At 43.1% G+C, this 23538-nt stretch overlaps 1 protein-coding gene across 1 annotated transcript in view; it reads right to left on the bottom strand.

The window, feature by feature from the left end:
- Positions 1 to 2126: 2126 nt before the first annotated feature.
- The window catches only part of CCDC102B (coiled-coil domain containing 102B), a 142178-nt gene continuing 120766 nt past the window's right edge, over positions 2127 to 23538 (bottom strand). Inside the window, 1 exon segment of the mRNA XM_036245972.1 lies at positions 2127 to 2358. Within this exon segment, the coding sequence (XP_036101865.1) occupies positions 2127 to 2358 (232 nt within the window).

Below are 23538 nucleotides of genomic sequence, written 5' to 3'. Positions count from 1 at the left end.
GGGTCATAGTGTGGTAATCGGGTTCACTGAGAGGGAAATTGCCATCTGAGAATCCCAAAAGGACGCCCGTCCCCAAATAGACACGTATTCCAGACATGCCGGGTCTCGTGAGCATGTGTAGGTTGCTCGGTTAAATGTTTTCAAATGATCCCGTGAGACATTCCAGCCACGCCTACGACACTGGGAGCAGGTGTTCAGGGAGAAGTCCTCAGTTCTTGGGCTTGTCAGTTCTCTGGGCTCCCCGCTGTTAGCCAAGGTGGTGAGAAGGTGGGGGCTGTCCTAGAAAGGCACTCTGTGCCCCTCAGCCACATCCTGAGATGGGGACACTGGAAGAGCGGGTGACGCGGGGCCGTGTGGGTGCCCTTCCACCAGGGCGCAGTCTCAGACTCCGACCAGCCCTGCTCTGTGCACGGGTTTTCTCGGGGAGGTCGCACGGTGCCGCAGTTAGGACTTTTCCCAAGGGGCTGTATGCACAGTGCAAAAAGAATAATCTGGAAAAGCACATCTGGCAAACGTGTAGGAACTAAAATTAAACCTTGTGTTCGGAAATGGCTCAGGCGTTCTGCAAGTGGTTTTCTTCTGTTCAAATGCTGTAACCCAATTTCTCCCACAAGATTCAAAATGCAAAAATTTGAAAAGTGATTGGGAATATTTGAGAGGCAGTAAGTTTTAAAGTCATTATGGAGGCAACAGAAATATTTATATTTATTCGCTGTACAATAGTGAAGTATTGAATAACAGTCTTAAAGGAATGGTGATCTTGGTATTTTATTGAAACTGTAGGAGCAAATAATATATAACAAAATTCTGGGGTAAAATTCTTAATCAAGAAAATGTTATCAAACAGACAAAATTATTCCTATGCATAAGTTACTGCAAGTCTTTTATGTGGAATATATTTTGTGTTGGGAATAGTCAAAACCTTAATTACTGGGAGGCTAATTATCTGCTTTGTCCGTGTTCCAAGATGTTTTCCTCTTAGATTTTCTATTTTCAGCCTCTTTTTTCTGCTCCCCATACTCCTTGTGGGGTTGGGGGTATGTGAGGAACACATTGCAGAAGCAAATACACAGAAGAAAAAACAGATGAAACTCAAATTCTTCCTTTTTGATATCAATTGTGATCTTTCGTGAAATCTCTAGCATTGAAGATGATGGACAAAGAGAACTTTGGATATTTTGTGACTATCACTTTGAAATGAGTTGCAGAGATCACACCTTTAAATCGGTTTAGAAAAGAATGTTGTGTAATCCAATATGCAAAATACATTTCACATTCTTCATCAGTGGTGCTAAGAATTGAACTCAAGTGCTGCTACCTGCTGCTGTGTGTCTGCACATAGAAATCCGGGCATCTGCTGTTTACAGCCCCGATATTTTTACTCAATATTAACAAAGTTGGTACTTCTTAACAAATAAATTGGTACATGTTGTGAACATTTTATTTTGTACTGACATATCATTTTTCTATTTCTCAATAGCAAAAAACAACACACAAATCAAATAAAACTGTCAAAATGATTTCCAAAAAATTTTGAGTGCGTGTTCTTACTGCACTTTCCTAGGCAATGAAAACTTTCCATCTTTAGAATAAATTTTAATGAGCAAGTAATCAAATTTGGGCGCAAAAGTTCAAAAAGTAGTAGTATGTTAGCAAGTCAGCCCTGTGTTTAGATAAGGGCCTTCCGATCTCCTAAGATCATAGCAAGTGTGTCTACCTATGAAGGATGTAGAACTCTCCTTTGTGACACTAGGGGTTCCCCGGAGACCTGCGATGGGCCACGTGGTTGATAACGACTCCGGCCATAGGACAACCCTTCTTCCATCCAGAAATGATGGTTTTACTTACCTAAAAATACCTTGCTTGCTTTATTGAGATATAGTTGACATAGAACAATAGGTAAGTTTAAGGTATGCAGCGGGATGCTGTGATACATATATAAACTGTGACATGATTAGCAGGATGACATCAGTGAACACATCCCGATGGCCGTATTCACTGTCCCTAAAACAGGGCACCATGTCTCCAGCTAGTCCATTTTAGTCCAGTGGCTATAAAGTAAGTTACTCTCAAATGCGTGTCATACAACAGCCGGTCATTTTGCTCGGATTCCACGGGTGAGCAGCTCAGGAGGGCGCAGCGGTGGCCGTGTCTGCCTCGGGAGGCCCGGGGCTCAGGGGCGGCCACGGGGGCAGCGTGGCCCCTTCCGAGGGCCCCTCCTCCAGGCGCTGGGTACCGGCAGCTGGCGCCGGAGTCCGCTCGGTGGAGCTGGCCGTGCGCCTGTCATTACTCGGTGTCTCCGGGCCTTGCCGAGGAGAAGGCTTCGGGTAGTCGGATGCCTTGGACCGGGACCGGACGCTGCGGAAGGGGTGCGAGTCAAGAGGAAATGACCGCGTTCTCTAGCTTGGCCTCACCCCCCGATCGGAGACACTTCCAGGGTCCCCTCTGCTAGAAGGGGGTGCCGACTGGCCCCCAGGCAAGGGCAGGGGAGGCGACGCATCTCTTTGTCAAGGTGTCAGAGTCCGTGGAATGTTCTACAGCTACTACGCTCAGAGACAATGCGTCTGCAGTGACCAGAGCGTGGGAACCAAACGAGGTTCCGCAGCCTGGATAACACGGCCCCTCTGCTCGCTCCGCTGGGCAAGCAAAGGTAACTGCATGACCACTGTCAACGTCCTCGAGATAAAGGGCAGGCCCGGATCGCAGAGCAGAGAGCTGTGACCCCATCGCCCGGGAGAGGCCCGCGGTCCGTCGCTCCCTCCTGACAGGGCTGGTGTGGAAGGGCGGCATCTCCAAAGGCAGGTCAAGCAAAGCAGAGGCCTAAGAAGTCAGGAGAAGTAAAATCTCCTTATTTTCTGTTACAGAAGATAAAGGCAATTTATTCAGAAACCTCTTTGGCGGATGTCACTCCTGACTGTCTGACTTTGTATTCATTGCCTCTGAAATATAAACCTAGCAATTCATTGGTGGCCTGCAAACTAGATGGAAGTATCTCCTGACCTTTGGTGATAAATTCCCATGAAAATGAGGGACACTAGTTGAGCTGTGGAGCAAGAATTCGTCTCCAAAGTCACCCAGGCCTGTGAGTCATGTTTAAATGTCACGGACTTCACCTTTGTTCCCTGCTACACAGCAGGTGATGTCAGCTACACGTGACTTTCAGAAAAGGACGGTGCCCATCCATGTGTGCATGTGCCAAGATGACTTGGTTTATTTGTGTCTCAGACAAAATATCCGGTATTGTCTGGGAAGATCTACAAGGGAAGGGAGGCATAACAATTCCAAAATCGCAAATGCATTGCAGGTAAAGCAAACCAGCAAACCTTAAATGTCAATTTAAAGGTGGAAACAACATCAGTTCTACGCCTTGATAATAGATAAGAGCTTAGATAAATACATTGATGTCTTTAGGCAATCTGTTAAGAAGAGCTTATTATACCCTCAAAGTGAAATTGTGTTATACAGATATTACAAGCAAGGAAAGGGATGTTTCTTTAAGTACAATTATGAGGCAAGTGTCAGGCCGTTATATGAATAGTTTTGTTTTGAATTTTCATACACGCACTATTTCTAACGTGTTATGTGGCCTCTGGCGTTCTGAATTAAGCATCGCGAACTTGGGTTATTTGAGTCAGTTTTGCTAAGAGAATATCTGCGTACAGATGCAGAGGCCAAATGTGCAGCTGATGTCAACTTACTTTAAATTACATTCCAATGAGTTTTAGATTTAGAAACAATTTAGTATTTTTAATTAAAATATATGTGACATGCAACACTGTGTAAATTGACGGTGTGCAACAGTCACACACACGGTATGGATGCATTTCACCCACAATGCGGTACTAAGTCACGCGGGAGGGCTACTAAGGGGGAAATCATTGATAAAGAGTGAGTGGAAGTGTTGCTAGATGAAGGATGTCCCGGTTTTCAGTACATCTAAATCTGTGCACACGCTTTCTTCTTCATTGTGCGCCTTCGGCTGCATAATGGGCACACGCGCACACACGCATCATGTTATTCACCTGATGTTTAAAAAAATTACTTCCCATTGGCAGGATTTGGGTTTGGGCTTTTGTGTGTCCCAGCATTTTTAAGAAGCTGTAATGCTTTATACTTCAGAACTGTTTTGTAAGAAACACACTTTCCTCTCTAACAGCATCATTTTATGACCCTTGAAAACTTTCACATTAAAACAGTTCGTTTCCCACCGATGTGACCTCATTTTCATGCTGATGGCCTCGGAAAGTTTTTGTAAAACTAACATAAAATTCACGAAAAAGTACAGCTGGCCCCAAACAGGACAATGATGATCGTTCTGAAAATCTTTGGAGCTTTAAGTGTGCTGGGCTTTCAGGGATGCAGACATGCCCAATACCTGTGTTAAAGAGAAACTATGTAAATGCAACTCGACTCATTTTTTCGCATCTTTGTTAAGATTTAATTGACATAATAGAATGCACGCATTTAAGTGGTAAAACTTGATCCACTTTGTCATATGTATACACTTATCAAACCATCATAGCAATCAATTTAATGAACATGTCTGTCGTCCCCAAAAGTATCCTCATGCCCCCCCAACTGAACCCCCAGGCGGTCACTCCTATGCTTTTCTTACTATAGATTGGTTTTAACTTAAGGACTTTTGCAGAAGTGGAATAAGGCAGTGTGTACCCTAATTTGCCTGATATTTCACTCACCAATATTTAAAATAGATTAGTCACACCTTTTTTAAAGAAGGACATCAGCATTTTGGGAATAGCATAATGGTAACTTTATTCCCTATTGCATAATTGTTTAGAATATGTCAAAGTTTTGCAATGAGCAGAGAAACGTCCTCACATATTATGCTCCTGGAAAGACCAAAGGAGTGAAATAAAGCTGTTCTGTAACTGCCTAACAGGCTAAAATTATCTCAAGCACAACTTCAACCCCATCAGGTGATGGAAGCTTGGTTCACTTTATAGCAGTGAGTAAGTGTTTTTCTTCATTTAAAGCCACAGAGTCTTTCAGAATCATCCATACCCTTGGAATTCTGTAATTCATTTTATGGGAAGGTCAACCTATATAAATAGAATATGATCTGGCTTACTTAATAGTAAAACCCATAATTGTCTGAAAAATCGTTACGGATGCTACCTTTAAGCCATACTTTCTGCTTAGTTATCTATCCATTACGTAAGTATCTCTAAGAATATTTGAAATACATATAAGTATGCATAATATAAATTAGCATGATGTCAGTTCCGGTCTCTGAGTGCCACCTCACACTCTACCCTGCGTTGTGACAGTAGCTTCCTGATGGGGACCCTGCTTCTGCCCTGGTCTTCCTTCTGTTCTCAGAGGGACCGTCCTTCCAAAATATGCTGTCAGGTCACCGCTCTGCTCAAAACCCTGCCGCACCCAGCAGCTCTTCATGTCCCTCCGAGTAAAAGTCAAATATGCTTTCACCTCTGTGAGCTTGGGCACCAATATGCCTGGGTTTGACAGAATAATTGTATCAAACACTGAAGGCTCTCAAGCCGGGTTGAATGGCTAGTGTCTTTTCCACACTTGGAGATAGATTCCTTTGTGCCCTTCAGGGGTACTGAAGCAACGCAGAAACATGATTTCACAACTTCCAGAGAATTCTCACACCTCGCTGTGGATGAACAGAAACGTTCATGATGCAAATTAGTTCACTTCTGATTGGCAGTGCGCCCCTCCCCCCACGCAATGGCAGCAGAACTCTGAAAGCTTGGAAGCTTGGTTAAAGTCTCAGGGGTGACCTGGTTCTAATACCTTTCCCGAGACGTGTTGCAGTATCGATGATTAATTAACAGGATGCGAGAATGAACTCAGTGCTCAGTAGAAGCAAGGTAACCTATCTCACGCTTCCCTGCTAACGGGGGTTGTTAGCATCGTGGTCAAAGGTTCGTACAATTACTGCACTGAAGCACAAGTATCCAAACGAGGTAGAAATCTTCCTAGAACATCGAACGTGACTCCTAGGTTTGTTTGCAGAAAGGCAGGTATCAAAAAATAAGAAAAATCAGCTTATGAGTAAAAAGTAGGATCTACCTTCTCCCTCAACTTCCATCTACTTACCTCCCAACACACACATGTGCACACACACATCTGTTCATACTCATACATGCAAGAACGAGAAGACAGGAACTGGAAAGAGGGAAATTTTCATCAAGAAGCTTGATGTCATCCGGTCATTTCTAAGACCGAGGCATATAAGCACCAGAAACAAGCTCAATTTTTCCCTTATGTTATTGACTCACGTTCTTTCCAAAGTTTCTCATTCCCACAATCACATTTCTGAACGAGAACAACAGAATACAACTGCACATGATAGAACACATTTGCTATGGACGTGGGGGCGTGGCTTTTCATTGAGAGACCTGGGATTTCCCAGGCCCCGGATGTCCGAGATGGCAGGAGGCTTCCACTTTTGCCTTCACAATGTCTTTTTGAAGGTGTGGAATTCATGACTGATTTTACACCTATTTCTGCTGTCCTGAGATTTTCCAAAGCAATTTTTAAAAAGCCATCCCTTAATTCAAGGGTTGGTTTATCGCCTGTCCTGTGATGTGTGGTTTTCTCAGTCTTGAAGACGTGAGCCATTTTCTTTATCCAAAGTATTGTATCTATCAGAGTCACACTACTCGAGAATCGAGGTGTGATGGGGACAAGGTCTTTGATACACAGTTTTCAGTTTTGTTTTGCTTCCATGAGAATTGAGATGACTCGTTAGGTCAGTAATGAAAAGAGAGAGGGGGCATTCAATTCCAATTTAAGCAAAGTTGCAATCCCACAAAAATGCTTGCAATTTGCACAGGTCAGTTAATTTCTCTGTGTCTCTGTGTTCTTATTGATAAAGCTTAAACGACGAGGAACAAATGGCATGTCCTGTCCCTTTCGCCAGACGACCCCAAAGCACCTGATGCGCTGAGCATGACCCTGCCCTTCACACCAGCTGCCACGTGTCTTCCTGAAGCCTCAGCTCAAAGTCTGTCCTGAAATTCTCTGAATCCTTGGGCCTTCCTCTTTCCCTGGGATCCTGCTGATTGGGGTCAGGGCACCTCCGTGAGGATGCCCGAACATACCCAGGCCTTTTTTTTTTATTGCTCTCGAAAAGATGGCTTATTATTATGGGGTACGAGGGCATGGAGTTGGTAGAGGCTTTAATTCTCTCTGAACTAGAAGAGCATTATCCACAGGTCTGGACAGGGCTGTGTTTTCATACAGGTGTTCCCTTACACTGCATCATTTCCAGACGATCCACGTTCCATAGAATGCCAATGGCATGGAGGGAAGAGTATTCTTCTTATGGGCTCATCTTTTTCAGGGACCTACTCTATGCAAGATACAAAGCAGCATAAAGCTGACCCTCTGAAAAGGATGCACATGTTAGTTAAATTTTAGAGGTTATATATCATCAATTCAGTGTAACTGCAGGAATAACAAAACCACAAGAAGTACTTTTTTGTTTAAATACAATGACAAAGAATTTAAGGGTCGCCACCTGCTTGGAGGAGAGGGCTCTTAGGCGCTGTCGGCTAGGACATCGTGTGGCAAATGTGCACGGACGTGGTCTGAGGGTAACACGCACAGCGAAGACTGACTATAAAAGCAACAACAATGCTGTTTCTCTTCAGATCGCGTAAACCTTTCGCCTCTTTTCAAAGCACTTACAGCAGGTTCTTGATGAAAATCCTGGTTCGTACTCACATTCCCCGTTTCGACGAATCTCTCAATGAAGACATCACTAGGTCCCAATCTGATTCAGAAATCACGTATTTCCTTGATTTTGCCTTTGTATGTATGCTGTTTCTTCAAGGCCGTAGATATACCCAAAAGAAGAATATGTAGAAGTCATCCGGAGTGAGCCAATGTCTCTCCCTTTGCATGCTGGGGAACTGGGCTCCCAGAAAGAAGTTAGCAGCTACCTTGTTCCTTAGTAACCAGCTTTCTCCTGGAGCATGGAGTAGAACCCAAGCCCTGTCCACAGACCTTGCTAGTGACCCCTGCCCCCCCACTCATACACTCGGACTATTCTTCTGGGGTATTTTTTTCCCTATATTTTATCCATTTATACATATTTTATCTATATTTATAGTTATACCTGCCTAATATATGAATTTTCTTATATGAATATATTAAATATATCTAATGCTCATATATATATATATACACACACATATATGTGTGTGTGTGTATCTACTTCTATTAACCAACTCACCTATGTTCTAAACAACACGTTTGCTTATGTGTAATTTTACCACAAGAGACAATAACACCTAAGCCACCTGCAAATACAAGCTGGCATAATAGGCACTGAAGATGAATACATATTAAAAACACATGGTACATAAGCATCTGTGTATAACGTACACGTGAATGCATGCATAGTTATGAGTCCGCTATCAAGAAGAGTAGTGACATATGCTTGATTGAGCCCAACAACTCTCTACAACGAGGTACACATTCTTAAATTTAATGCTCACAGCTGTTTCTAGGACCAGCTCCTGGCCCATGCGGCAGCCCCAGGGCAGAGCTGCCCAAGCGCTCAGGTTGCACCTGGCTTCCTGAGGGTCACCCTGCCGGCTGGACGTCACACCGGGCTGCGTCTCACCGGCACAACGGATTCGCTGCGTTCCCAGTGCGGAGAATGACACTAAAACAAGCGGGACCTGCTCACCGGTTCCAGGTTGTTCTGTGAAACAGCCCAGCGATGCAGCATGCTCTCTGTCTCCAACTACGCGGAGGGCAAAGCTGGCAGGAGGGCAAAGTGGCACCTGGAGATCCGTGCCCTGATGCACAAGCCCATGGGCACGGTTCTTCAGAACACTTGCGTTTTCAGAGGAAAAGGGACTGAAACGAGCAAGTCTTGGTATTTCCCCAAATAGACCACACTCGCTTGTTGAAGCACCCACAGAGATAAGGGGACCTAGAGAAGCATCTCGGGCCTCCTCCGGCGGGTATAGAAGGGCGTCCCTCGTGGAGATGGTTGGTGAGAAAGAAGAGGGTGTTCCCTCGCTCAGTAGCAGGGTGGGGATGTTGTTATTCCAGCCAGGGCACTGACATCCTTTGGTGCTGACAGAATGCGAGTTCTATGTGATTTGGAAAACTTAGGAGCAATCTCAAATGTGCGTTGTGATTATTGTATGTGGATTTTAAATCGGCCACAATGGCAAAAATTCAGTTGGGGGTTTGATAAAGATGAACACTCTGTAATAAAAGGGGATAGATTCCAGGTTTTGTCAGAGACTGCCTGCTCTTGCCTCTCGACATCCAATTTCATTTTCTTCCGAGTAGGCATGTCTGTTTTCCTCTCTGTACTTCGCCTCCTGTAATGGAGACTAGAATTGCCAGGCTCCCTTGCTGCTACACATTGGCCCTGTGACTGCAATCTGGCCAGGAGATGTCGGCAATGTTGTCTGCTTTGGTCAACATCACTTCTGGGATGTCACCGTAAGGCAGGACACATTCTTCTTGTGCTTCCAACATCCCTCCCTGTGAAGCAGACACAGGACAGACGGCTCATTGCTCAGTTATCACAGATTTTAAAGATGAAGAAATTTTGAAGCTTGGGCTCCTGCCAACAGCATAAGACTACTCTACCAGCCTGCCCATCGAGAGATTCCCTTTTCATTGTAAAATAAAGTTCAGTTCTTGTTTAAGCAGCATTTTTTTTCCTTGTAGACAAACCTATCCTAATTAGGTATTATTGTTTATATCTCAAAAGATGATAATGATTGTCTAACAACTTCACAGAAGCATAATGGTAATATGATGATAATCTCTATTTCTATGGAACTTCAGAATTTTAGAGTTAAGATGTGTCTCATATCTTCAAATTCTAACTTTAGTCGCTGTGCAGAATCGTTGAATGGTTACATTTATGAAAACACAATGACATTTTACAGACTGTTTCCTTGGGAAAAAACATCTAGAAAGGGAATTCAACTCAAATCTGAATTTGTAGTGTTAAGTGGATTCAACCCAAGCAGATAAACCCCAGTTCTTGGTATTACAACCAAGAATTCTTACAAGTGCTTAAAACCCCCAGTCTCCGTACCACTGAAAATACCGTTTGATTGTCATTATAATGCAAACTCCTACTGAAGAGAGGATTGTCATTCCCTCCAGAATCCATCTAGTCTTTTGAGTCATCACGGAACAAAATACTATTTTTTCCCCATAATAGAGATGAACAAAACAGATGATAAAGCTTGTTACAAAACTTTAGGCAGCCTGATATTTATGGATACAATCAAAATAATCATGAAACATGAGATATAATGTAAAAATGTAGCTTGGAAACACATAAAATTGGCAGAGGGCTCTGTGTAGTTATTGTACATGCAATTTGCTTGCTCCCATTAGAGAACTATTTCGCTTGACAATTGTTTTAGTTCAAAGCAAAAGATAAAGGAAGACTTTTGTGTTGACTAACCTGACATAATTCTTATATTGTAGTACATTCATCCTCATCTTTGAGGTTATTTTTTAATACCTAGACCAGAAAATGCCCATCTTCGCTGGTTTTACAAAGGAGATCAATACAGATGCTCCTTGACTTACAATGGGACTCTGTCCCCATACACCCATGGTAAATTGAAAACATCGTCTGGTTGGTAATGCACCTAATGCCACGCTGAGAGTATCGGCTGTTTACCCACGCGGTCAGGTGGCTGACGGATGCTGTCACCCTCTGCCACAGTGCAGCAAGAACTGCAAGGGAGTATTGTACCACGTATCACTGGCTGGGGAATGATCAAAATCCAAAATTCGAAGTACAGTTTTTACTAAATGCCTATTGCTTTTGCACTGTGATAAAACTGAACAATCATAAGTCGAACCATTGTAGTTGGGGACCACTTGGATTGTGGGTGCCTGTTGCCTTTAAATTGACACTGAAATGCAGAAACACTATCCTTATGCTGGTCCACCGTTTATTAAAAACTCCTATCTCCTTTCAATGATCATGGTCCCTGTGTCATTAGGAAAGTGGTACAATGAATTAATAACAGGCACACCCCAAAGATACTGTGGGTTTGGTTCCAGATCACGCAAATAAAGTGAGTCTCAATAAAGAGAATTGTAATCTTTTTGCCGGTGGCGGGTCTTGCCTTCCACTTGTAAGACAAAAAAATGCAGCACTTGTGAGGTGTAATAAAATGAGGTGTGCCTGTAGGTATTTTAATAAAATATGACTTTCTGAAAAGATAATTATTAAATGGAAAATTGTGCCTTAGAAGCAAAATATTAGCTTTTCCTTTTGAGATTAATTTCAAAGTTGACTTGTCTTAATAAAAGATGGTTGCATACTTTTCATGTTCTTATGTGCTAAGGTTCATTGTAATTTTCATTCTAAAATTAGATTGGCTTTTTTATCCCCCTCTGAAACCAATTCAAAGGATATATACCTTCATCCTTCTTATTGGACTTATTGGGGTGATATTGGTTAACAAAATTGTACAGGTTTCAGGTGCAGAATTGTAGAACACGTCACCTGCACACTGTGTGGCGTGTTCACCACCCCAAGTCTCCTTCCGTCACCATTTAGTGCCCCTATACCATGCTCCCCCCTCCACCACTCTCCACCTCTCTACCCCCCAAATCACCAACCATTGTCCATGTGCATGAGTTTATTCTCCTTTATTTATTTATTTTTTTTGCTTAGTCCCTTCATCCCTCCAGCCCCACCAATTCAAAGGATTAAAAACTACTTACAGACATACACACATGCAGTCTTCTGTATGTTTATATTACTGCATGATTATGTTTAATTGAACTAAGGTACGTTTTTCATGTCGAGGTCTCTCTCTCTCACACACATACACACACATACTTTCTCTCTGTGTCTCTCTCTCTCCCTCCCTTGCACTCTTATCTAAAAATCAATGAAAAATATCCTCCGGTGAGGATTAACAAACAGAAAACTACACCACTCAGCTCACAGAGCATAGTGAATTTACAAAGATACAAATAGGGAAATACTCATTTTCTGTTATTTACTATCATATTCCCACTTCTGGAAGGTAAATTTAACTTTTGATAACAAAATTAAAACCCACACCTTAAAATATTGAACAGTGGTATAATTTAATTAAAATGCAGTGTTTTAAACGATCCCATTAAAATGGAGATGAACACGTGTCTTTACTGAGCAGTTTCTGCTCTGTTTCTTCTTCTAGTGAGACTCCATGGATGTAGGTGAATTAAATGGCATTCATGTACTTTTAATAGATTAGACCTGAGGGGTGTTGTGCACCTGGTAGAACTCGAAGCAACGTTTAAATGATGTGTATCTTTAAGAATATAAATTGACAAGCAGCTGCCTCCAAACACTAGTTATTAAACGGGCTGATTCACAGAATTCTAACAGCTCCTCTCTTGCCCAGCTTGTCTGCTTGTCATTTATTCTCTTTACAATAAAGTAGAGAAAAATAAATTAACACTTCATCTTCTAATTTTGAATGTATAGACCCTGTCCATGTGTGTCACATGCTATTTAGACTACCTCTGTTTTAACGTCTTGCGTAAAACGAACTGAATAGACATATACGGAATGTAAGTGGCATGCTATGAATAGCCTTTCGGAATTGTACGTGAACAATGTTTGCCATAGCTGTTAATTCTCAAACATTGTGGGTGTATCTGTGTTTACTTAAATGGGATTCATAGATAGAATTGGAAGATATTTATGGACCATCATGGCTAGATTGAACGGACATCTCAAAAAGAATTGGAATTTGGTAATTACAGGAAAACAAAACAAACTGCTTTGATATAGGTTGAGTCACAGAGAAAATCCTGAGAAGCAAGACTGGGTGTAACGGAAAAAATCAGTTTCAGACAATTGACCTAGGCTAGGAACCTGGAACAAAGATGTCAGAGCACAGGGAAGGGTGGATGAAGGGAGCTACTCCGGGGTTGACTAGTTGTCCGAGTACAGAGCACTGGCTGGCACAGCTGACATGCAAATACGCAACTCATCCAATGGTCTCATCCAAACCACACATAAGAATGGTGTCCACTGTTTCATGATAAAAATAGGAATGTATGGCATAGCTTCTTGATCCAATCCACTTGCCCAAGGTTCACTCTTTGTGTAAGCTCCAGTTAAATTATTCATCCCTTATTGATCCTTGTCTGAGCAGGACATCGGTCGTTAGCCATTTACCATCATTTCATGCTTCTTACAATTTTTTAAAACTTTCCCAAAAGCTCTACATTTTACTGATCAGACTGGATCCTATGCTTGTAAAGACTAAGGATAACGTTATTCCTAGGGACCTACAGAGGTCCTGTATGGTGACCATTATTAAACCAAACCCTGAGCAGCCTGCATCGCACTGCTGAGCTGCAAACTTGGGACCAACAGACCCTCGGGTCTCCAGACTGGAACCGGAGACCCCGTGTGATGGGAGGCGCTGTACTTGTGTCCAATCAGATCGTTTGTGTCTTCACACAGTGATCGACGTGTAGCCACGGAGAGAGCTGGTGTGTGTCGGTAGAGGTGATAATACATGAATTCGGAGAACTGCAGTAGGAAAAGGCATTAATAGAGGTAATTATCTCTGTGCAATCAAGGCAAAGCGCTGCTATGTTAAGTAATGAATTCTGGGCATTTAAACACTTCCCAGAACATTCTCATCATACAGATTCCTCAATCGCTTTATACATTAAAAAAAAAAAAAATCCATTACCTTTGCTAAACACAACAGAACTTAGAGGAATATTTTGGCTGGTTTGGATCCATGTCAGGTGCTATGTAGACAAGATTAGAACAGTCTTTTTTTTTTTTTTTTTTTTATAGAAACCCATGTAAACGCAAACTTATTTGTGTTAGATACTGGAAATCTAAACTGACAAAGAGACCAAACAAACCCAGAATATTCACCAGCCCCGGGCCTGGGGACCCACTGACCCGGGAGCCTGGTATCACATGCCCTGCGGCCCCTGCAGCGCGCGGGCCTGGCACCTGCCCTGCCTGCCGATGCAACTTTGGAAGCTGGGAAAAGACACTAGAACCGCCGGCGTTTTCATCACAACCGTGTTTGGGGAGCAGGAAACGGTAGTGCTCTCCAGCCTCAGCTTGGCGGCTTCAGGTCATGCCCCGTGTCTAGTTTACAGGACGGACTTGTAGAAACGGAACAGAGCCCCTTCCCTCCACCTGTGAAGACACCTGTGCGTGCCTGCAGGGAGCAGCTCCTGAAACGGAGCCTCACCCTGGCTCTTCTCTCTGCTCCTGCTCCCAGACCTCCAGCCGGGCTCTGGCCATGTCCGCAGAGAGCACGCGTGGACGTCTCTGGGAGAGTCATTATGTCTTCGTCCCTATCGAAGGTGCTGTGCTCCCTGTGTCCCTTACACACGCACACACGTCATGCACTGGGGGTGGGTGGCTGGGTGAATTCCCCCTGGTTGCCTACTGCAGGCTTCTCCCTCCTTGCTCTCCCCACTCCCTTCAGGTTCATTGGTGATGGAGTTCAGGGCATTTCAAACCCTAAATATTTTCTGGTTCCAACTTCTAAAAACTACCATCTCTCGCCCTGGCTGGTTTGGCTCAGCGGTTGGAGCATCGGCCTGCGGTCCAGAGAGACCTGGGTTCGGCCCCCCGCTAAGGGTACGTACCTCGGTTGCAGTTTGTCCCCCGCCCTGGTTGGTTGTGCGGGTGGCAGCCACTCAATGTGTCCCTTTCACGTCGATGTTTCTGTCTGTCTCTGTTCGTCTCTCTCCCTCCCGCTCTATCTGAACAAAAAATGGAAAAATGGCCTCGGGCGAGGATTAGAACAAAACAAAACAAAAAACTACCATCTCTGACGTAGAGTCTCATAGTAATAGTCTGGGGGGTACGTCCTGACTTTAAGTCCCCCCATTTCCACTGAAGCTGTATAATGCTAAACTCTTCCCATGTTACACCTGGCACAACCTAGGCACATTTCATGTTTTTCCAGATCCTTAGGGTACAACCGAAAGCTAAAATGAAGAAGAAGAAGAAGAAAAAAAGTGTCTCAGAGGTTTCACTGGCCAGAAATATAGGTTAAAAAAGGACATTTATTATATGGCTCAAATTAGTCATGCTAAAATTTCTTGGGATCATTTGACTACAAATGTATTGATGGAGGTAGCAAGTACTAAAAACCCATTAGTTTTAAATTAAGCTATCTAAGTTAATTATAACAGGAAGACTTGCAACCACGTGGGATGTTCATCTCTTGTCCCTTCCATTATCTTCATCTTCCTCCTGGGAACAGATGACTTTGTATAAGCAAATCACACCGACGATACGAGGTGAATCGTCGTTATTAAAGGTATGACAAAGGCACGTGGAAAAAAGGTTGATTTAGGAGCATTATGTGGATTTAAAACCGGAGGCACTTAGGTGTGCTTGACGGGCATTGTGATATAAGGTTGGGTTCTAGGGTTGGTCAGATGTATAATCTGAAATGTATGAGGAACTGGGGAAAATATACCCTACTTGGGGATATCTGGGGACATGGTAATGAGTGTAGATAATGGAAATATTTACAGAATTCCTCCATTACTTCATACTTCACAGATGTAGTGTTATTCCAAAAGAATACAAGGTGGATTCAAAAAGTTCACTTCCAGTTATGAAAAGCTATTATGTTAGACATGTTTTGTTCATCAAAAGTCAGGTGTTATATTAAATGTTATAATAATGCTTAAACTATAAATAAAGTTTGAGTGATACAATTTAATTTTACATGAGTTTAAGTATCATCAGACATGTTGTGACACAGGAATGAACTTTAACATAAGAAAAAGATGGAAACACCTTTAAAAAGAGGAGACACCTTTGGTATTGTAATAATTATTACTTTGTGCTTATTGTTTAAAAAGGAAATAAAAACCCGAGGTGGGTAGAAACCTGGAATCATTGATTATGTCTTCTGCCAAGTGTTACCTTATGTGTAATATTCTTTAAGTTCCTATTACTGCTTCTTGCTCGATTTATTTTAATCACACATATATGTATATATAAACTAGACATTATTTAAATAAAAATGATAAAATAAATACTTTAATATTATATTTCATTTGTTGAGTCAACTTATGTCTATATATAACGTGATCCCTACAACACGATACTGATTTTGTGTGATTACGTCTCTGGGAAGGAAAGTTCTCTGTAACTGAGCAGTTTGCACAGACCAGGACATGGAGAGACAGCTTGGTGACGGAAATGCATGATGTGTGTATGAACAGTCTGTGTGTAACCAAAAACAGACAAGTCCAGGGCCACAGTGTTCTGTGTAGTTTCTATCACATTTTACTAAAATTTTAAGTTTGTATCTATAGTGTTCTTCCACTAGAATATAAATTCCCAAAGTGCCAAAATGTCACTATTTGTTCCTGGTTTATTTCTTCCTATCTAGAGACGTGCTTGGCTTACTGTAGTCTCGCTATAAATATCTGTAGAAGAACCAACCAACGAATGAATGAATGAATGATATGTATTATGAGTTATTCATAATCAGATGCTTCCCAATAAATGTTCCTTTGATCTGAGCTGTACTGTACCCAAGATTGCATAATCCCTTGTTGACTATAAAATACTGAGCAGGACAGCAATGCGCAGCTTGAATGTAGTTCGATTGTTTAGTTATTTAATTCATTGTTCATTTGTATTTCTTGAAAAATTTTGCTGCATATTTTGTGTATTTTTAATTTTTTTCTTTATTGATTTTAAAGAGAGGAAGAAAGAGAAAGAGGGAGAGAGAGAGATGGAAATGTCAATGAGAGAGAACAATTGGCCACATCCGCGTGCCCCCCACTGGGAATTGGGCCCATAACCTGGGCATGTGCCCTGACCAGGAATGGAACCAGTGACCTCTTGGTGCATAGGTTGATGCTCAACCAGTGAGCCAATCCAGCTGGGCGTATTATGTGTATTTTTAAATATATGCACATTATTATGGATGCTATTGAGTTCGATATGTCTATCATTTTCTTAGTGCCATCAATTTGTTTATTTTAATCCCTAAGTTAGAATGAATGATTGTGATAAAACTGACAGTTCACAACTGGTTTTTAAAGAAGATTTTAGGTGTTGACAGAATTTATGTGTATATATATATTAAAATTTAGCTTCATCAACTTGCTTTTTTAAATCACTTACTCCAGTTGGTAGAATAGACAATATGTCTTTGAGACATCATGAAAAGACATAGAAAAAGCACTGGCAACATTTTGATTGAAATATTGGTGATAACAATGAGAAATAGCGGGAGTTGGTACACGTTTTGCGGTGTGTGCTGAAAACTTGGATTTCCTGTTCATTTCCAGCTCCCACATGTCTGCAGCGTAACTGTGATTCTGAGCCCAGCAGAGAACACAGAAGAAAGGTCATTCTGTGGAAATAATAGTATTTTAACTTCTTCTTCTCCGGTGAGCTGATGTCATGTTGCAGACGCCTTCCCTATTCAGATAAGAGACAATAAAATAGATCGTATTGCAATCTTAAAGTTCCCTTTGTCACCGAATGAAAGCCGTTGGGCGGGGCCTTGCCAGAGCCGTCCTGTGTGGACAGAAAGTACAGCCAGGTTATTAACCAGATGTAATTGCCTGGCGATAACAGGCTCCTCCAGTCTCTATCTGACACACGTTTAACTTCACAAAGGGCTGTCAATTAGGGCACCACATTCCGAGCAAGTGGGGAAAGTATACGCCTGCACTTTTAACAAAAAGGTGGCACTTATGAAATAGTACATATTATTTTAGAATACCAAACTCCCACTTCGGTATTGTTTAAAAAAATGAAAGAACTTAATACACTTTCCTTTGTCGCCTGATGTCAAAAAAGGCTGGAGGTCCCTGAACAAGCCCAAGCTCAGAGGCTGCGTGGAATACAGGTCCACAGAGTCCACTCACCCTCGTGAGTCTGTCCAAACGAGTGGAGTGATGACTGCAAAATACTGTGCACGCACGTGTGTGCGTGTGTGTGTTCGTTCTAGTGTTTCTAGCCATGAAACATGCTAGTAGCAACACTGAAAGGGGAAAGTATCATTTATTGGCTTCGTAGACTTGATACTTAATTTCGAAGTCCTAAATCCGGAGCATTTTGTGTTCAACGATGTCATGGTATTTGGATTCTAGGGGGGCGAGAGCCCACGCGGGGCGGAGTGTGACTGATGGAAGAGCACGGACGTGGGTAGAAACCCGAGCCCAATCTCCCAGCTCTCCAGACGACCCAGCTAAGAGAAGAGTTTCAAGGGCTCCCTCTGTCACAAAATAGACACGCAATAGAAAGTATCTCATGAACTGAGGCGATCATTTCATCTTCCTAAGTCCGAGTTTCCTTTTTTATTACACACACGGATACCAATAGTCAGGGGAGAACTGGGGTCCTACTCAACATGATTCTTCCTCTTCCTTGTTTTTCTTTCTTCCTTGTTTTTCTTTCTTGCTTCCTTGTTTTTCTTTCTTTCTTCCTTTTCTTTCTTTCTTCCTTTTCTTTCTTTCTTTCTTTCTTTCTTTCTTTCTTTCTTTCTTTCTTCCTTGTCTTCCTTCCCTCCCTCCCTCCCTCCCTCCCTCCCTCCCTCCCTCCCTCCCTCCTTCCCTCCCTCCCTCCCTCCCTCCCTCCCTCCCTCCTTCCTTCCTTCCTTCCCTCCCCTCCCTTCCCTCCCTCCCTCCCTCCCTCCCTCCCTCCCTCCTTCCTTCCTTCCTTCCTCCCTCCCTCCCTCCCTCCCTCCCTCCCTCCCTCCCTTCCCTCCCTCCCTCCCTCCCTCCCTCCCTTCCCTCCCTCCCTCCCTCCCTCCCTCCCTCCCTCCCCTCCCTCCCTCCCTCCCTCCTTCCTTCCTTCCTTCCTTCCTTCCTTCCATAAAAAAGGAGATGTAACCCGATCATTCTGTGGGCATCTCCTCGAGCACCGGTCACCTTCAGTGGTCAGTGTGGATTGTGGCCTCCCTCCCACGTGAGCCCTATGCTCCATTTGGTGTTGCTTCCCACGGGCCAGGCATCACGCGTGTCATTAGAAGGCAATAAACAAGACGATGCAGTCCGTGCGCTCCCGTGTCTCGGAGTCTCTGTCTGTTTCTCCCGTGTAACCAGGTCAGTAAAGTGACTTCTGAGTGGCTCCTTGGGGACAGACCTGGCGGTACTCTTTCTGCTCGACGTTCCATTAGAAACCGAAGGTCACGGCTGCATCAAGTCCTCCTTTCGCTCTCCACGGGCGGATCGTGAAAAGCACATCTGATGATCCATGTCTTTGGCAGGGTTAACCACAATAAAGGAACTTTTTAATAAATGTTTTACACTTGAAGGTGGGACCGTTTTCTCAGGCCATGGAAATTAAACGGACGATACTTTCTAAGCACTGGTTGGAGACACATTTTTATTTCAAAATGAATGTACGCTTTCCTTTGGCAATCTGACTGCACACGGGTGCGGTGTTTTCATCTTCTTTCCCAGGGAGACACTAGGGGCTGCGTCTTTGCAGCTGGACGGTTTTCAGCGGTGAGACGCAGGAAGGGGATTCTGCTGGCTGCTGACAGAACACCTTGGAAACGTGCGCAGATAGCCCCCATCGGAAAGGGCTTGGTTGCACCTTCCTAATGTCCTAGGACCAGGGCACACCAGTCTTAGCCTGCCTATTTTTGGGGGAGGTGACCTGACCCTCCTTCCCCTCCCTAGAAGCCTCTGGAGAGATGCGCTGCCCAGACGTAGAAGCAGAATAACCTGCCGCCTCCACCACCGGCCTTCAATTTCCTGTCCATCTGAACGCATGCCCTACTATTTCCACACCACCGCACTACAACTGTCTCTGTCCCCTTGTCACGCCTTGTGCACTCGCTCTTCGTGTCTTTGCTAACGGTCCCGTCTTCGTATGTATCCGGAACGTTCTGACGCTGAAGTAGGCAGCGCCAGCTCGCCTCCGTCCGGCCTTGGATCCCTGCGACAGTCATCCGTGTACTTGACACGCAACCCCCTGTTCTCTGGGGCAGCTCTTCTCACTCTGCCTCGTGGTGGGACGTGCTCTGTGGCGGAAACTCGCCCGTCTGTGTACCGCCTGTGACCCACGCAACTCCTGGGAGGCCTCAGAAAAGGGTCTGAGCGCAGTGACTCCAGCCAGCGTGTCTCCAAAACTTTCCGAGGAGCTGACGTCATCGCACGTGGGAGCCGGGCACAGTGCCCCACAGTCAGCATCAGGACAGGCCCCAGGGCCATCTGTTCGTCTGCACCCCCTTTCAGGACCAACGACAAGGGCTGACACTGGTTTCCACGCGCAGGGTGGCCATTCTGAAGCTTAAGAAAGCTTTAGGTTATTTCTCTAAGCCCCGTGAGTAAAGGCAGACAGGACTCAAACCCGGGTCGGACGTACTCCAACGTATTTGCTTCTTCTGAGAAACAGTTATCTAGGGAATACGTACGTTTCCTACTAATGCTTCACTCCACCAAGTCTGTTCACTCAAAATTATGACGTGGCGCGAGACGAAAGGGCATCTGATGCCACATCTAAAATTCGAGGTTCGTTTTATAGTCTTCACTTGGCTTACTTAGTGGCCACATTAAAAACTGTTATTAACCGGATGCTGTGGATGAGGACAATGTGTGATCAATATGGCTAAGAGACATATGAAGAAATGTTCATCATCACTAATCATCAGAGAGATGCAAATCAAAACAACAATGAGGTATCACCTCACACCTGTCAGAATGGCCGCCATCAACAAATCATCAAACAACAAGTGCTGGCGAGGGTGTGGAGAAAAGGGGACTCTAGTACACTGCTGGTGGGAATGCAGACTGGTGCAGCCACTATGGAAAACAATATGGTGTTACCTCAAAAAATTAAAAATTGAACTTCCATTTGACCCAGTGATCCCACTTCTAGGAATATACCCTAAGAAGCATAAAACACCAATAAGAAAGTATATATGTACCCCCATCTTTGTAGCAGCACTATTTACAATCGCTAAGATCTGGAAACAGCCCAAGTGCCCATCAGTAGACGAATGGATCAAAAAGCTGTGGTACATATACACAATGGAGTACTATGCAGCGGTAAGAAAGAAAGATCTCTTATCCTTTGAGACGACATGGAGGGACCTGGAAAGTATCATCCTACATGAAACAAGCCAAACAGAGAAAGACAAATTTCATATGATCTCACTGATTTGTGGAATATAATGAACATAACAGTTTGAGGAATGGGGTAGTCCCAGAGACGCGGAAGCGGGGTACAGACTGACAATCCCCTAAGGAGTGGGGAGGTGGGGGAGGGATGAACCACAGAACTTATACGCATGTATGCATGAACAGTGGACATGGACAACAATCTGGGGAAGGGGCAGGGAGGGGAGGGGAGGGGAGGGGGAATCAGTGGGGGAAAAAAGGAGAATCATCTGTAACAAAAATTAATCAATAAAAAAAAAAAATAGTCAAGGGATGTGCCTGAGGTGATTTCTCAGTGTGAGATCTTCCCATGAACCTGTAACTCTTCCCCCAAAAGTCAAGGTGCTTCCTCTCCTGTGCCCTGTAGCAACCTCGCTCACCTGGCATGTGCCTCCCTGGCCCCGAACGACTAACCGGTCATCACTTTCATGTGTAGTTTTTCCTGACTACTTCCTCTGCACAAAACAAAACAAAACAAAACAAAACAAAACAAAACAAAACAAAACAAAACAGTTTTACTTCTCTTTGTAGTGTTAGTACATAGTGATTCCGTAGTAATCTCTTGGTTTAAAAACGATCCTGTAATTTCGAAGGTGTGTGTGTATTTATAGTTCGCATTTCTCTTTTCTTATTTTTATTCATTTATTTTTGTGGCAGAATCTCTCAGCTTTCAGATTTGGATTAAGGCTGTTACGTCCCTTTAAACATTCCTGACATTTTATTCAGGGATATATTCCCTTAGTGAGAAACAGTAGAAGTTGGCGTAACACCAAGTGGGCTGACTCAGCAAGAATGCACCTGGCAAACAAATGATTTTGTGTTATGCATACTTTTAGGTTTTCTGCCGTGGGAAGCTATCGTGGTCACATAATGGCTGGGGACAGAATGCTCGTGCGTATTAGGTTTTAATTCCTTACTGTCTTACATCCTGGAGGTTGATTCTTTTGGAGATATAGAAGCCATACATGTAGTGTGTCCATATAAGTCACGAAAGACTTCTATTCGACTTAATTACCTTCCTGTGTAAGTTTCCCCATTTGTAAAACTAAAAATTAAACCTGCACATAGGAGTCGGTGTTTTGGTCAGATCATTGTAGGTGGTTGATTTAAAAACAGAAACATTGCCCTGGCTGGTTTGTTTCAGCGGTTAGAGCGTTGGCCTGTGGACCGGAGACTCCCGCTTGGGTTCCCGCTAAGGGCATGTACCTCGGTTTGTCCCAGGCCCCGGTTGGGGTTGTGTGGGGGGCAGCCAGTCGATGTGTCCCTTTCACATCGATGTTTCTCTCTCTCTCTTCCTCCCTTTCTCCCTCCTGCTCTATTTGAAGATAAATGCAAAAATGTCCTCGGGTGAGGATAAAAAAAATAAATGAAAACATAGAAACACTGTGTTATAAACATAGGATTACATTCAGGAAGAGACCAGGACCACGGATGCTTTCACATATATTATATTTGTACAGGCGTATTCTAAAAGTCAAGACCTTGAAAACCACTATCAGGGCTCCATGAAGTGTTTCAAATATTTTTACCAGCTCTCTGCTGAGATACAAACAGTACTTGTCCTCAAAATAATCAATAGTAAACTTAAATGTATTGGGTTTCTGCAGTATCCTTGCAATCATGCAAAATGTGTGTATTTTAACATATATTACTGTCAATAATTCGATGTAGTGGATCTGATAGCCATGTTATAGATATGGATGTAGAACTTTAAGGTGAACTGTTCAAAACCATACATCTCGTAAGAATAAACCAGGTATGTTGGGCTCTCAAATGTATACTGACATTATGTCCTCAGTTGTCAAGAAAACGTAGAACAGTTATGAGACTATTAGAATAACCTTGATTTTTAAATTTGCTTAATGTATTACATTGATTTATTTACACCTTTTTATTTTATTTTTTAATGAGCGTGAGGGTGTTGATAACATTCACAGGGGTTTCACGTTGGTATTGAAAATAGCAGCCCCACTTTTTGCCATAGGGAGAGAGAATTTCTAACAGCTATGTGAACTGAATATAATATCATATTTTTTGCTAAGTTCTATTTTTAAAAACTCCCTTTATTGAATGTAACTTTCTTTGTTAAAACCCTATCAACAGATCATACATAAAGTGGTAAAGAATATGAAATTTAAAAAATAAAGTTAAATTTGGTATAAGTTAATATAAAACACCAAAGATTAACAGTGTGTATAGGATGATACAATTCCATTTATTAAAATTACTAGTCATAAAATGAAATCTATGCTGTGTATATTGTAACAGTTAGAATCTGAAGCCAGAAAGCCCTTATGCAATGTAGCGTGGAAAGACTGGATGGATTCTGTAGGCTTAAATATGAAATGCAAATTTTGTCAGTTTAATAGCAAAACACAAAGCAAAGTCCTAGGTAAGAACTGA

Source organism: Molossus molossus, unplaced genomic scaffold, assembly GCF_014108415.1.
Source record: "Molossus molossus isolate mMolMol1 unplaced genomic scaffold, mMolMol1.p scaffold_m16_p_6, whole genome shotgun sequence".
Lineage (NCBI taxonomy): Eukaryota > Metazoa > Chordata > Mammalia > Chiroptera > Molossidae > Molossus > Molossus molossus.
The sequence above is the reverse complement of the archived record's forward strand: the minus strand, read 5'-3'. Positions and strand labels throughout refer to the sequence as shown.